This window comes from Peromyscus californicus, unplaced genomic scaffold (genome assembly GCF_007827085.1).
Source record: "Peromyscus californicus insignis strain IS unplaced genomic scaffold, ASM782708v3 Scaffold_4__1_contigs__length_199733344, whole genome shotgun sequence".
NCBI lineage: Eukaryota > Metazoa > Chordata > Mammalia > Rodentia > Cricetidae > Peromyscus > Peromyscus californicus.
In genome coordinates this window covers 51,815,584-51,830,822 of record NW_026294562.1, presented here as the reverse complement: position 1 = coordinate 51,830,822, position 15,239 = coordinate 51,815,584, and the positions used below count along the sequence as shown (strand labels likewise).

The 15,239-nt window shown below is 52.9% G+C and overlaps 1 protein-coding gene across 1 annotated transcript; it reads left to right on the top strand.

Moving 5' to 3' along the window:
- The first annotated feature begins 327 nt into the window (after positions 1 to 327).
- Fads1 (fatty acid desaturase 1) lies at positions 328 to 15,107 on the top strand. Its single transcript, XM_052760549.1, has 12 exons — positions 328 to 675; positions 2,448 to 2,558; positions 3,035 to 3,232; positions 3,839 to 3,940; positions 4,220 to 4,348; positions 9,008 to 9,068; positions 11,126 to 11,202; positions 12,017 to 12,114; positions 12,306 to 12,402; positions 12,571 to 12,650; positions 12,732 to 12,857; positions 13,095 to 15,107. Exons 1-12 carry the CDS (start codon positions 463 to 465, stop codon positions 13,144 to 13,146), a joined length of 1,344 nt encoding a protein of 447 aa, XP_052616509.1. The 5' UTR covers positions 328 to 462; the 3' UTR covers positions 13,147 to 15,107.
- Positions 15,108 to 15,239: the final 132 nt, after the last annotated feature.

Here is a 15,239-nt window from a genome sequence, read left to right as displayed (position 1 = left end):
ATACGCCTACACCAAGCTTCTCCCGACGCACACTTGGGGCCTCCACCTCAGCTGCAGCACGCTGTGGCGCACCCACAGGAACCGTTATCCTGTCAGTTCCTATGATGCTCAGCAAAACCCGGGCCAGAAGTGGAATCGCCTGGTGACCGCTTTCAGGCACCCGCGAGGGGGCGCGTATCCGGCAGCTGGACGCAGCAGGAATCCCTCCGAAATCCCGCCGGGGGCGTCGGTCCTTGCTGGCCCGAGAGAGGCGGAGCTCGCGTCCCACGCCACTCGGCTCAGCCAATGGGAGCGCGCGCCGCGGTCCGCGCCGAGGGTGCTGAAAACCCTGCGCGCGGACGGCGGTCCCCGGGCGCGCGCTCTCAGCAGCCCGACACTCCCCGAACTCGCGAGGCGGGCGTGCGCTGTCCCGCGCCCCAAGTGCGCGCCTCTCCGACTCCCGATTCCTTAGGCAGGCCGGCTATGGCTCCCGACCCGGTGCCGACCCCGGTCCCGGCCTCGGCCCAGCTCCACCAGCCACGCTACTTTACATGGGAGGAGGTGGCGCAGCACTCCGGGCGGGAGAAGGAGCGGTGGCTCGTGATCGACCGGAAGGTGTACAACATCAGCGACTTCAGCCGCCGCCACCCAGGGGGCTCTCGGGTCATCAGCCACTACGCGGGTCAGGATGCCACGGTTAGCGCGGACAATGGGCGCGTCTGCACCACGGGCGGGACACAGGCGGCAAGAGAAATCTCCGGACCCGGGATGCAAGCGCGGGAGAGACCCAGACTAGGGATAGAGGCCCGCGACAGGCATACTCAAACAAAGGGCTGGCTGCACGTCGGTGCTTTGCCTCTGGAGTCTCAGGCGTGGATTGGATCCTGAGCTGGGCTAGGAGTGAGCGAGCTTGCTGGGCACTGGGACCACGGTGCTGCTTAGGGCGGCCGGAGGAGGAGTCAGTTCAGAGAGAGGGGGTCACGTCCTGTCTGCTGGGCTGGGCGGGTGAACGCTGCCTTGTCTGATCTAGAGCCGGCCCTCACTCGGGATCCGGAGCGGGAAGGGAGCCGGAGAGGACCGCTCGCGATAGGGATGACACTGAGAACCCTGTGGTTTGCCCGCACCCCCCCCCCCCGCACCCCCGTACTTGTGAAACCCGGAGGGTAGGGTATGGACCTGTGCCGGTCCAAGAAAGCCTACGAGGATCAGTCACTGTGGGTAACCGGAGAGATGTGACAGTAGGAGCGTCTGCATCTGCATACACCTAGGTTGGGATCCCAGAGTTGTCTTCCGATCTTTAGTGCGAGGTCACGTGGCGGTAGGCCAGGGTGGTCTCCAACTTTTTCAGGAAGAGGGCCCCCGGGTGATTAGACACTTAGGAGGACAGCGTCCCTTTTGCCTTGGAGCTTACTGCAGGCCGAGTCGGTGCGCACCCCCAGCCTCTCTGTCTGGTGGCCCTGTTTGTTCTCTTTATAGACCATATCCTTCCTCAGAACCTCGGGTGGAACTAGGACTCTAAAGTTAGAGCAGAGCGCTCCGTGACTGGATTGCCAACTGTTGCCAACCTTGGGGTCCATCGTCTTCTAAGTCCTTAACCCAATCTCCCCTACCCTTTATTCCTTCTCTGCCAGTCTAATGTGCTTCCGGAGTGACAAGGGTTCCTATTAACCCTTGAAGTTAGATGCTGAGAGGTGGCGGGCACTCTGATAAAGCAAACAAACAAACAAAACCCCACAGCCTTAGAGACCAGGCTAGATAGAGCCAGTCAGCGCAATCCTACACAGACTCTATGGAGCAGACCCGCACTGTCTAGGCTTCCCATTCTGTGTGATTTGGGGGACCAGGCAAAACCAGCCATTGGTCTGGATGTGTGGTGCCACTGCCCATGACTCCGCCTCCACATGCAGCTTCTCTCCCTAAGGCCTAAGGTCCTCCCTTCCACCTTGAATAACCCATATTAACTCCGGAGCAATGAGTAGTTAGAATGTTGGGGGAAACAGGAAACTGCCTAAAGCGGAAGAAATGTGAACAGTTCCCCAGCTCTGGCATAGGGAATCTTCCTCATCACTGTTTATAGAGAAGCTGGCTAAGAAACAAAAGGACTTGTTGAAAGTACTATAGGCACAAAAGCCTGTGACCCAACCTAGACCTTGCAAGCCGCTTCTCTCCTGTACTAAATTCCTGCACCAAGTGTCTGTAGACATGAAGGCTAGCCTGGGCAGGCCTTTCTGTATGGCATCCAGGGGTGGGTTCCCATTCTTTGATGTACTGCTCTTTTAATGGGAACCCAAATGCTGAGTGATCTGGAGCTGGCAGACAGCTAGAGGTACAGTAGCCGGAGGGAGGTGGCCTTTGCTTCAGCATGGGTGTAGACCTTGTTGCTGGACTGGAGAATGGCCTTTGGTGTGAGGCTCTTAGGAGCCTGGAGGGCTAAGAGGGTCCTCATGGTCTTCTCCCCATTCTTGCAGGATCCTTTTGTGGCATTCCACATCAACAAGGGCCTTGTGAGAAAGTATATGAACTCTCTTCTGATCGGAGAGCTGGCTCCGGAGCAGCCCAGCTTTGAACCCACCAAGAATGTAAGAGGCCCTGTTTGCTGTTTGGAGACTTGGTTGTGGAGGGAGAGGGGGCAGATACCTGCGTAGGACTACAGGTGACAGTTCTTGGGGGTCCCAAATAGTCATGGGGTGATAAGCCTGCTGGAGCAGGAACTTCTGTTTCTTTCAATGATGCCATCACCAACAGCAGACCTATTTACTGAGTACCGTGTGCCAGTGTAAACTCACATAATAATCTTTACATGTATACCCATGAGAAAATAGAGGCTCAGAGTTTAAGCTGCAGAGCCACAGATCACACACAGTGGGGACCCAAATTAAGTCTGCTTAGCTGCTGGACATGATGCCGCCGTTCATAGTAGCTGCCTCTATCAGATCATCCTTCCCCATCAGGGTATCTGGCAAAGACTGTGAACTTCCCACAGATACCTCCATGGGAGGTTCTCTGTGAGGGTTGGGGTGCTGCTGGGAAGAATTACAGCCCCACTCTCCCACAGAAAGAGCTCACTGATGAGTTCCGGGAGCTGCGGGCCACGGTGGAGCGGATGGGCCTCATGAAGGCCAACCACCTCTTCTTCCTGTTCTATCTGCTCCACATCCTGCTCCTGGATGTGGCTGCCTGGCTCACCCTTTGGATCTTTGGAACATCCTTGGTGCCCTTCTCCCTCTGTGCGCTGCTGCTCAGCACAGTCCAGGTGGGTGCCTTCAGCATTCTTGGGATTCCTAGGGAAACATCAAGGCCAAGAATCCAGCCTGCCCTCCCACCCCAGGATCTGAAGATACAGAGGCGAGTTGGCCCGGGGAGAGAACACACATTCTGTTGTGTGTGACTTTCTTCTGCTCTTTAGTCACACGCATGTTTTGGTTCGCTCACAGCCTCTCCAGTTTCTCTTCCCCGGGTCCCCTTCTTCCTGTGTGGTTTGTTCTCTAAAAATCTCAGGTTCGGGCTCTACCACACTCCAGGTATGCCAAGAACCAATGCTTGGCTCCCTTCCCACCACCGGTATCACTCAGCATGCCAGTCACAGCCCAGCACCAGGATTTGGACTTCTGGTCTCTATTCTGGATGCCCATCTATCCTAAGTCATGTCACTTCAGAGGGAAGAAGGGACCGTGGTCTGCCTCCACGTCCATGTGACCCAGTGGCCAAGAGGGACTTCGGACCCAGGGCCCTGGCTTATCCCAGGGTGCTACCTTGAGGCTGTGCTCTGGTCCAGTGTGGGGAGGCGGAAGGGGCTGCTGAGGTTTGTGAGGGGGACCCTAGGTGTGGGCTGCTCTGGGCACTAACCTTTCTCCTTTAGGCCCAGGCAGGTTGGCTTCAGCATGACTTTGGGCACCTGTCAGTCTTTGGCACCTCTACATGGAACCACCTGCTACATCACTTCGTGATTGGCCACCTGAAGGTCAGTGAGCTGATGGGGCTCCCCCAAACCCCGGTCATCCACGTCTGCCAGAGGGTGGGAGAAGTGCTCGTGACACTGGGTTTTCTTTCTCTTCAAAAATTATTTATTTGTGATATGTGTGCGGGTACCATGCTTGCATGTCTGTCTGTATGTCACAAGTGAGGGCATCAGATCCCCGGGACTAAACTCACAGATAGTTGTGAGCTGCCATGTGGGTGCTGAACATTGAACCAGGGTCCTCTGCACTGGGTTTTCACTCACATTTACAACTCTCTGTAGGGGGCTCCTGCCAGCTGGTGGAACCACTTGCACTTCCAGCACCACGCCAAGCCCAACTGCTTCCGCAAAGACCCCGATATCAACATGCATCCCCTCTTCTTCGCCTTAGGGAAGGTTCTTTCCGTGGAGGTGAGCTGGGTGTCGGTAACCGAGGGGATGGAGAGTAGCCTGTTCAGCAGGCGTAGGGAAAGTGCTTGCTCAGTGTTGGCGAAGATAAGCTGTAGGGCTCTTACTTTCTGGAAGTTGTGGAGGACAAGAGGCTGTAAACCGTCACTGTCCAGGACAGAATCAGCAAACCATTACTACACAAAGGTACCCCATTCTGCAAAGGATTCAGTGGATGACAGGACATACCTGGCAAGCCCCTGCTCTAGGAAGCCAGCCACCCCCTGCACTGTTTCTGTCTCTTACACCAGATACCCTGCTGTGTGGCAGCCGGCCTTGTCTGGGGCTTTACTGTATCACATCTCTGATATCAGTGCCCAGAACACTCCCCCTGAACACAGCTGGCTTCTGTATCCTTAGATTCTGCATCTGTGGACTTAAGGAAATATTCAGAAAAAAATACATCCATCCTGAACATGTCCAGGCTGTTTTTAATTTATTTATTATTACACGTGTGTGCCCTGGCACTCGGGTAGAGGTCAGAAGGCAGCTTTTGTGGAATCACTTCTCTCCTTACACATTTATATGAGACTTAGGAATGAAACTGAAGCCACCAGGCTTGCACGGCAAATACTTTTACTCACTGAGCCATATCGCCAACCCTACTGGGATTTTCAATGTTATTTATTTATCATTGTGTGAGAGCATGTGTCAAACTTAGTGGAGACAATTTTCCCCTTCCGCCTTTTCTTGGGCTCCAGGGGTTGAACTCAGGTCATCAGGTTTCCTCAGAAGTGCTTTATTCTCTGAGCCTTCTCAGGGAGCTTTCTCATCTGCCTGGCTCTAGAGTGTTCTTGATTATTGGTTTCTAAAGAACACATCATAACAACTATTTTTACATAGCACTTACACTGTATCAGGTATAAGTGGTCTAGAGAGAATTTATTATATCCTGGAAGGAGGCTGGAGAGTAGCTCAGTGGTAGAGCGTTTACCTGGCTTGAGTAAAGCCCTGGGTTCCACATACAGCACCAAAAAGAGAGATAGGAAAGGAAGATCAGGTGGGAGGGAAGGAAAGAAGCCAGACATGGTGGTACATACCTGTAATCTCAGCACACAGGAAGTTGAAGCAGGAGGATTAAGGGTTTGAGGCTAACCTGGGCTTCATAGCAAGACCAGTCTCAAGAGGAAAAAAAGGGAACAAAGCCTCATCTCTGCAGCCTGCAGGGCTACTGTAAGACATACCGGGAGGGCATGCATCAGTTATTGCAAGTAGCATGCCTCTTCATACAGGGGACTTGGAATGTCTGTGGACACCCTGGAACCAATCCCTGTGGATAGAGGGACAGCTGTACCCTTCCCCTCCCTCCGTGGTCTAGCCTGCCTTCTAGCGTGGTCAGTATTGGCTATGAGTAGTCAGCTGAGGCTGTGAGCAAAAGCTGTAATGTAACTGCTGGAGGAAGAGTGCCCTAGGGCGGAGAGCTGCTGAACTGGCCCTGCGTAAGCGATAGAAACTTCCAAATGCCCAGCAGAATTCCTTGAAAAGTTAATTAAAAACCCTTCCAGAGCTCTGCCAGTCCCCCCCCCCACACACACACACACCCCCACTCGATGGCAGCTGTTTGCATTAAGCTGTTGGGCACAGTTCATTTTCAGGCATGAGTTCAAGCTAGCCTGACTGCCCTGTCCTCTCTGGCAGAGACGTGCTGTGTGGAAGAGGCTTGGCAGCATGGGCTGTGCTGGCACAGGGCACTCGTAGCTTGAGACTGGGACTCCATCTGTCCCTAATGCTCCCATTTCTCCCTCCCAAGCATTGGCCTCTGCTGGCTTGTTATGTGTGTTCCCCTCTGTCCCGGCAGCAGGGCGCAGCGGGGAACTGGCCCGGGTCTTTCTGAAACAGGGCAGACTGCTCATCAGGAAGAGCACTGGGCGCTAAGCACTCTCGTTGTCACCACAGATGGTTTAAGGAAAGGGGGGGCCTTTGCTGGTTCTTGGTTCTGTGACTTTCAAGAAACTCTGTTTCATGAACATCGGGGGGAGGGGGGGGGCGGGGGGGCTCTAGGGAGATGGCTCAGTGGGTAAGGTGCTTGCCACACAAACCTGGGGACCTGAGTTTGGATCTTGAGCATCTGAGTAAGCCCGGCCCAGCAGCTGTGACTAACCCCAGCACTAGGGTGAACAAGAGGGAGTGTGAAGACAGGCACATCCTGGGGATTTGCTGGCCAGCCAGTCCAGCAGAAACTGTGAGCTCCCGGTTCAGCGAGAGACTCCAGCTCAAGAAATAGAGAGCAATAGAGACCCCTGAAGCTGACCTCTGGTCTTCACATGCATGGGCAAGTATACCTGCACACACGCATACACCTCTTTCCCTCACCCCTACACACAGAGAAATGAGAATGAATGGGTGTGGGCTTGGTTTGGTCTCCCGGGACAGCTTAACTAAATAGCGATGCCCTGGTTAGTGGCTTCTGCTCAATGCCTCCTAACACTCCTGGAGAACAAGGAGGAACAGGGAACATTTGCCCTTGACCTTCTGACCTCTGAGAGTCTAGGCACAGTGGGGCAGATCCTAGTGGCACTTGGTCACTGAAGAGCAGCAGTGGACAGGGTTCCTTTCCATAGCAGTTCCCCACTCACCCCACCAGCCAAGAGAGGTCCTTTTCTTCTGTGGCATCTCCTTGGTTAATAATATTGCATGGCTTGTCCACCTGTCTTCAGACTGTATCCTAAGTCCATCACACTCTCTAGCTCCAGTGCCATCTCTGTCTTGTAAATTGTCCACTTTCTGTGCTATAATAAAATACCTGAGGTTGGGTACTTGGTAAAGAAAAGATAGGTTTAGTTCACTGTTTTGAGAGGCTGAAAATTCAAGATGGTGCAGCCCCATCAGTTTGACCCCTGGGAAGAGCCTTGTGAGAGATGCCAGACTTTGGTGGGAGCAACTATGAAAGCAATAGGGGTGAGATAAGAAACCAGGTTGTCCTGCTGTCTTTGAAACAATTCACTCTCAAGGGCAAACTCACTAGGGTCCCCCAGAATCACATGAACCCCTTCAGAGGGGGTTCATTGACTCCAGAGGACTGTACCTCCTGGCATCACTGCATTGGTGACCAAGCATGCAGCGTGGTCGCCTGGAAAACAAACCACACCACACCATAGCAGCCTACCGGGCCCATCTCTGCCTCAGTGGCCCCTGTAACTGCATCCGCACTTCACTTCCCCACCTCTGGACTAAGCCACCAAACACAAAACACTGAGCAGATCATCTATGAGTGAGTTCAAGGCCTGCCTGGGCGACAGAGCACAGTACGTCCACCCTTGCCTTTACCAGAGCTGAGGGCCTGGGTAACCTGGCCTTCCTAGCTTCCGAGTGTGATGGGTCTCAAAGCTTTGGTTCTGGTTGTGCCCTGGGCTTTGAAGGCTTTTCTTTGGATTTTTGCATTCCTGACACTTCTCATGGTTCAGGTATCAGGGCCCAAGGGAAACCAGGCCTGAGCTGCGACCTTTGTCTGTCCCGCTCTCCTGTCTGTTCATCTGTAAATTATCTTGAACTCTGTTTACAAATTTATTAGTGGTTTCGTTTCTCCAGATTATAAGATACACGTAGGTGAGAAGTTCATACTGTTCACCTCTGTGCTCTCAGCTCCTCAGTGACTGAAGAGCCCTATCCCCTCACCTCCAGTGCTTGCTGAATAACTCCATGAATGCAGAAAGATTGCCTCATCTAGCCAAAGCAGCTTGAACAGAACTGTTTTGATAAATTATTTGTGGATATGTAAAAGGATAAGCCAGATTGTGCTTTGGATTGAAGTCACCAAAACTAACTGGGGCAAGAAATGCCAGAGCCATGGAATGAGACAGCAGAGCATATATGAGTCTATGTGAGGGGCTCTCGGCTGATTGGCTGGCCTGGTGCCTCCCAGCCAGTCTGTTCAGTAGTTTGGCTTAAAAAATAACCCACCCAGTGAGCAAAGCTTTGCCAAAACCTTCAGGTTGTGGGATTGTTCTTGGTAATCTTTCTACATATATTACTAAACTTTCAAGGAGGTTTATGAAGGCCAGGTTGAAGTCAAAAGTCCAAAAGAGAGGGTCAAGAGATGACTCAGTGGTTAAAAGCACTGGCTGCTCCTCCAGAGGATCTGTGTTTGATTCCCAGGACCCACTTGGGAGCTCACAACGATCTGTAACTTCAATTCTAGATAGTCTGCTGCCCTCTTCTGGTCTCCAGAGGCATTGCATGCAAGTGGTGCACAGACATACATGCAGGCCAAACACCCCTACACTGAAATAAAAAGACAAGAGTCTAAAAGATTGTGATAGAAAGACTCAGGTACCTATGTAGGGTCAAAAATAGTTTTCCATATAGACTCTGAAGTCCAAAGAGTACCAGAAGCAGGAGGGGGTTGGACCTGGAAACCATGAGACAGAAACTTCAGATAGCCATCAGGAGTCCTGTAGACGGCATCCTGTACACTCTGTGTGTTCCCTGTTACAGTACATTCATAGGTCACCATCCAGGGCTGCTTGCTCCAGGCATGGGCCTCCCAGAGCCTTCCAATGGCAGCAGCTAGCGGAAGGTTCCTGAAGTAGGCCTTAGAGTCAGAGCAGGGAAATCTGGCGTCTCATAGGGGATGGAGGGGGGCGGGTGTCTGGTCTAGCTACTGACTTATTTGTTTCTTCACAGCTTGGGAAACAAAAAAAGAAGCACATGCCATACAACCATCAGCACAAGTACTTCTTCCTGAGTGAGTATCCACAGGGAAAGTGGACTCCCCTGGGATGGCCTAGGAGGAAGTACAGCCTGCTCATAACCCCCCCCCCCCCCTACACACACACACACCTGGGAGCAGATGGCCTTTTCCACTGAGTAAAGTCAATGGGCTAATGCTTGGTTAGTCATTTGTGTTGGGGGACAAACTCAGTCCTCCAGTCTCACCCTTGCTTCCAGGAAGAAACTGAGGGGTCAGCAGGGAGCTCCTGGTTTAATTATAAGCCTCGTCTTAACCCTAGTCACACAAAGGTGGGATCAGTTAGGATGACTCCTTGGGTAGTGGGACCTGAGATCAAATGTTGCAACTGAGCAGAAGACATTTTGGTAATACATTCCCTGCTTTCAAAGCCTACTGCATAATGCCCAAAATTGGGTTTAAAACTCCTTTAAGACTTCCAGTTTGGGGAAAGTGAGGGGGAGTACTTTTATGGGTTTTGTTGTTGTTTGGTTTTGGTTTTGTTTGAGAGGGTCTTGTATAGCTCAGGCTGGCTTCAAACTTACTATATAGGCACCTTTATAGATTTCAAGTTTTTAAAGGAAGAGAGAGGAAGAATTAAAGGAATTTATTAGAACTGCTTATTGCCAACTGTCCCTTCTAGAGAAAGCTGGACATGGCCGAAGAGTTGAGTAAAGACTTCCATAAAAATAATTTTAGTCTGGGTAGTAGTGGTGTATGCCTTTAATCCCAGCACTCGGGAGGCAGAGGAAGACTGATCTCTGTGAGTTTGAGAACAGCCTGGTCTACAGACCGAGTTCCAGGACAGCCAAGGCTACACAGAGAGACCCTGTCTTAAAAAACCAAAATAATAATAATGATGGTGATGTAATAATAATGCTGATGATGTAATAATAATGCTGATGTTGTAATAATAATGATGATGTTGTAATGATGATGATGATGATGATGATGATGATTTTAGGACTGGGGAGATGGTTCAGTTGGTAAAGGGCCTGCTGTGCAAACATGAGGACCTGAATTTGGATCTCTAGACGCCACATAAAAATCCAGGGGTAGCCGGGCGGTGGTGGCGCACGCCTTTAATCCCAGCACTCGGGAGGCAGAGCCAGGCAGATCTCTGTGAGTTCGAGGCCAGCCTGGACTACCAAGTGAGTTCCAGGAAAGGCGCAAAGCTACACAGAGAAACCCTGTCTCGAAAAACCAAAAAAAAAAAAAAAAAAAAAAATCCAGGGGTGGTGGCACATGCCTGTAATCCCAGCACTGGACAGGGTGTGAGGGGCACAGAGATGGGTAAATCCCTGAAGCTCATTGGTCAGCCAGAACAGCTTCACGACTAGTGAGAGACTCTCTCAGAAACTAAAGATGGAAGATCAGTGAGACGGCTTAGCTGGTAAAACCCTGACAACTTGAGCTTAATGCCTGGAACTCACAGTGGAAGGAGAGAACCAATTTACGCAGTCACCGCCTCCACTCCAGTGTGTGTGTTTCAGACCTCAGCGTGTGTGCGCCACGGCCCACACTCACACACACACACATCGTACATGTATCAGGAAGGAAGGGAGGGAGGGAAGGAAGGAATTTTAGAATCTGTGGCATATCAAGATGAAGACGCTATGGATGGGGATTGTCATGCAATGGTTGGAGTACCATCAGGTGTACCTCAGACTGTGAAAGGTCAGCAGAGTTCTTCCCTGCCCTTTGACCTGCCTGGTGGAGCAGCAGGAACGTGACAGGATGCGGGGTGGGGGTGGGGGGGTGGGGGGGCAGGGCTGTGGTCCAGGCACTGTGGAGAGTATTAATGTGCCCTTGAAAAGGCCGGGACTAGAGAACATGCCATGCTTGAGGCTTAAGCTCCCCCATGCCCTCCTCCACAAGGAAGGGATACTGCTCCTAGCCCTCGGCCTCCCGTGTGTTCCTGCCCACCCTCAGTGCCCGTGACTTGCAGTTGATTGAGGGGCACTAAGGCAGTGAGGAGGGGACAGGAGGCAGTTCTGTGCTGGGGAGCTCACCTTAGCAGTCCTCAGTCACCCCCAATTGCTCATGCCCCCTCCCTGTGTCCTTTGCCTCCCCAGTTGGACCCCCAGCCTTGCTGCCTCTCTACTTCCAGTGGTATATTTTCTACTTTGTTGTTCAGCGGAAGAAATGGGTGGTGAGTATCCCCGGCCGCAAGTCCCACGTGCCAGGTTCTCCAGAACCCTGCGTGAGGAAGGGTGTGCTCGGAGTGTGCTCCAAGCCCGGCTGAGAGCAGACTAGAACCAGGTGGAGATGAGATTCAATGGCTCGGGCTCATGCGTGCCCCACCTCCCCATGACAGGCTTCATCAGGCTAGTCACCTGGGGTTCCCAAGCTGCCTGGCACTCAAGGAACTGTGCATAAAGCAAAGGGAGAGAGACATGGGTCCCTGCTCTGAGGGAATGTAGGATGAAGCTGAAAGTGATAGACCCGAGAGGGGACATGCAGCAGAAGAGGCTTTGGGGATCCCCCCCAGGGGGCTGGCTGGGTCTGCTTTTCCAGCTGGCCTCAGATGTAGGACGCAGAGAAGACTCCGAGCAGACAAGGTGGGAACCGAGGTGTGAGCTGGACATGGTGCAGAGGGCCCAAGTGTTGTGGGAAGAGTGTGGGGCTTGGTTCCCTGCAGAAAAGGACCTGGAGCTTCAGTCAGTCCAGTGGCATAGACAGAGCCTTGGTCCTGAAACATTCATCGGGCAGCATTGAAACAGAGTGGGGAGGTGCTGTAGCCAGGGAGACTGGGGGCCCCTGGGAAGGGACAGGCAGGGCACTGGAGTACCACCGGGAACAGAAGCAGCTGTGCCATTAGATGTTGCAGGACAGGCAGCTAAGAGCAGCTGAGGATCAGAGTGCCAGACACACACCCGGGAGGAGGCATGACCACAGCAGACAGAGATGGGGAGGGAAGCAGCAGTGGCTGCTGGGACCGTGCCACTCTCCCATTTCCCCTGCAGGACTTGGCCTGGATGCTCAGCTTCTATGTCCGTGTCTTCCTCACTTACATGCCCCTGCTGGGGCTGAAAGGCCTCCTGGGTCTTTTCTTCATTGTCAGGTAGTGTCTGATGGAATGTAGCAGTCGGCAGGGCACGTGCAGGTGATGGGTCTGGGGACCATGCTGGGGTCTTGGAAGTGGGAGTCGTTTGGGGAATTGGCTTGGGCGAGCCGCGGGCTGGTGTTGCTACTGGAGAATATGAACTCTGTGCTCTGCTTGTACTGTTTGTGGCTGTCTGCCACATTCAACAGGTTCCTGGAGAGCAACTGGTTTGTGTGGGTGACACAGATGAACCACATCCCCATGCACATTGATTACGACCGGAACGTGGACTGGGTCTCCACCCAGGTAAGGGACAGTCACTTGGAAGACCTGGACATGCCACAGCTACTGAAAAGGGTGGGTAGTGGACCGAAGAGGGTGACCAGAGGGATAGGGGACAGTTCCAGAGAGCCTCCCTAGGGAAGATGGAGCACTCTCACACAGAGTCGGCCCTGCCTTGACTTTCTCCTCCAGCTGCAGGCCACCTGCAACGTTCACCAGTCAGCCTTCAATGACTGGTTCAGCGGTCACCTCAATTTCCAGATCGAGCACCAGTGAGTGGGGAGAGCCAGGAGGCAGGGGGTGGGGGAGGGGCAGAGGAGCAGCCGCCACTAACTACCCTGCTGTCCCTGAAGCCTCTTCCCGACGATGCCCCGACACAACTACCACAAAGTGGCGCCCCTGGTGCAGTCCCTGTGTGCCAAGTACGGCATCAAGTACAAGTCCAAGCCCCTGTTCTCAGCCTTTGCCGACATCGTCTAGTGAGTCTGAGCCTGGGGAGTGGGCAGCAGGGTGACGGGCATGTGGCACGGAGTGGGGTGGGTCCCTGGTCATCTGCAGTGGCATCGCCATGGCAACGGCAGGGTGGTGTTGGTCCGTGACCAGGCCAGCGTCCTCTAACTAAGCAGGGGCGGTAAAGTGTCTGAGGGGAAGGGTACGTGTCTGCAGGTGGATGACGCAGCCCCCACCTCTCACTGTCTGCTCCTATTGTCCTACAGCTCACTGAAGGAGTCGGGGCAGCTCTGGTTGGATGCCTATCTTCACCAATAGCAGCGGCAGTCCTCCGTCTGGGAGAGGAAGAGGACACTGGAGCCAAAGCAGAGGGAGCTTGAGGGGCAATGCCACTATGAATCGAATGTTGGAAGGGCTGGGGACGTAGATGTTTGTGCTCACACCTGTCCCCTTGCCTTCTAGGTACCAAACTTGAGGGAGAACTGTTGGGGTAGGGGTGCAAAGCTGTTCTGTTGTTTCTTCAACGTTGGCAGAGGCAAATGGCGGGACCTCCAGAGCCCAGCATGAAGCAGGGACCCCGCCCTAGAATTCCCCCCTTGTAAAGTGTGAGCCCATTTCACTGGGCTATGTCTGTGACTCTCTACCCTCCCTGTTAGTCTCTGGGCCAGTGTGACCCCTTTGAACAAGATTTAGAAAGGGGGCATTCATGCGTAGAATCCTGAAGCCTGGCACAGCTCCCTGCCCAGGAGCTTAGCTGTCTGCTGCCGAGAGCTGGGTGTGACCATGTCCGCCTCTGGCTTCTGGAAGAAGCTGTTTTTCAGTTTCAGAAGCAGGCACGGCAAAGGCCAGGACTATGGTTTGGGAGGCATTTGGCCCTGGAGGATCCTGGCATGAGTAATCCTGGTTTCCTGTTCCATCCAGGTTCCAGAGAGAACAGGGGATCCTAGCTCTTGACAAATGGATGGCAGAGTTACTGGCCTTCAAAAATCCGTTGATTTTTAAATCAACACAAGGAAGGAAGGGGCTTTCCTCCTCCTGAACAATTCCCATAGTTTCCTTCTCTGTCACCGCCTGTCATTCTAACAGCCATCAGCACAAGTGGCTGAGGCTCCTGTCCCGTGTCATGTTCCAGCATTGCACAGCACGGTTCCATGTCACAGACAGGAGGGTTCTGAGGTCTGTGAATGCCACCGCTGCTGCCGTTCCTCTTTCTACTTGTTCAAGAGTCTTACTCTTCTGGAGGCCAGACAGGAATTCAGGACGACTTCTGACAAAGCGTGTCTAACAGTGAAATAGGGTTTTGTAATCTTCTGATTCTGTAAAAGTTAGGAACAGTTTAACTCACCCTTCCAGAGAACACAGGAACATGCCTGAAGAGCCTAGCCCTGCACATCCACGTCCACGCTCTCGTTCCCCACACCCACGGAATTATTCCGTTGCCTGCTCATCAGGTATCTACTCAAAGCATATTGACCATCTGTCTGGAATCAGAGAGCCCCAAGCAGAAGGCAGAGTGCAACGCCTCTGTGGAGAAACGGCAGGTGGTCAAGATGAGGGCATCTGGGTAAAGGATGTTGGGGTATGGAGTGCTGACAGGGTTCTTTGAGTTTCCAGGACAATGCCCAGGGAGGGCAGGTTACAGAAGAGAGCAGAGCTTTCCCAGGGACTGGCCCTGCTTGAAAACATCTGAAGCAGGCTGGGTAGGAAAGTCAGGATTAGAGTGCTACTTTTAGTGACTCCTTCCCTCCAGAATAGGTGCTGCCCTCGCCACGCCTGTCTCCCTGCCACCTGGGGTAAGGGTGTGGCACTGCCAGCCTGCCAAGCCCACTGCCTTTGAGCCTTTAGCTGCCAGTCAGAGCAAATACCAGCAAGCTCGGTTGTACCCAGACCAGGTCTTCAGAGCGCCCGAACCACCGTGGCCTCCCCTCCTCAGCCTTCACTGTGACTTTTGTGTAGCCGCAGGGGACGCTGAGTGATAAGAATGTTACAGTGGTAAAGCCAGGTGTCTCAACTCCACTGACAAGATAAGAAAACAGGATTAGAGGGAGTCACCTCTGCTCATGGAGATAGTGGCCAAACATTTGAACGTAACCTTGTTAACTCCAGCTTCCATGTTTATCTTTATTACCTTCGTCTTTCTACTTCCTGGCCGGAGGCATTTCCTTTAATTGGGCCTAATGTCAGTGTCTGTGTGTGCCAATGCCGTTATGACATCCTGATGAAACTAAAAAATAAAAATTAATTTCGACCAAAGAATGTTATTATTCATTTAAAATCCACACTGCTTGTCTGCACATGTCTACCAGATTCCCTGGTGCAGGGCAGGGGAGCTGGCTCAGCTGGCAAAACACTCCTGCCCAAGCCTGAGGACCTGAGTTCAGATCCGCGGAACCCATGTAAAAGCCAGATGT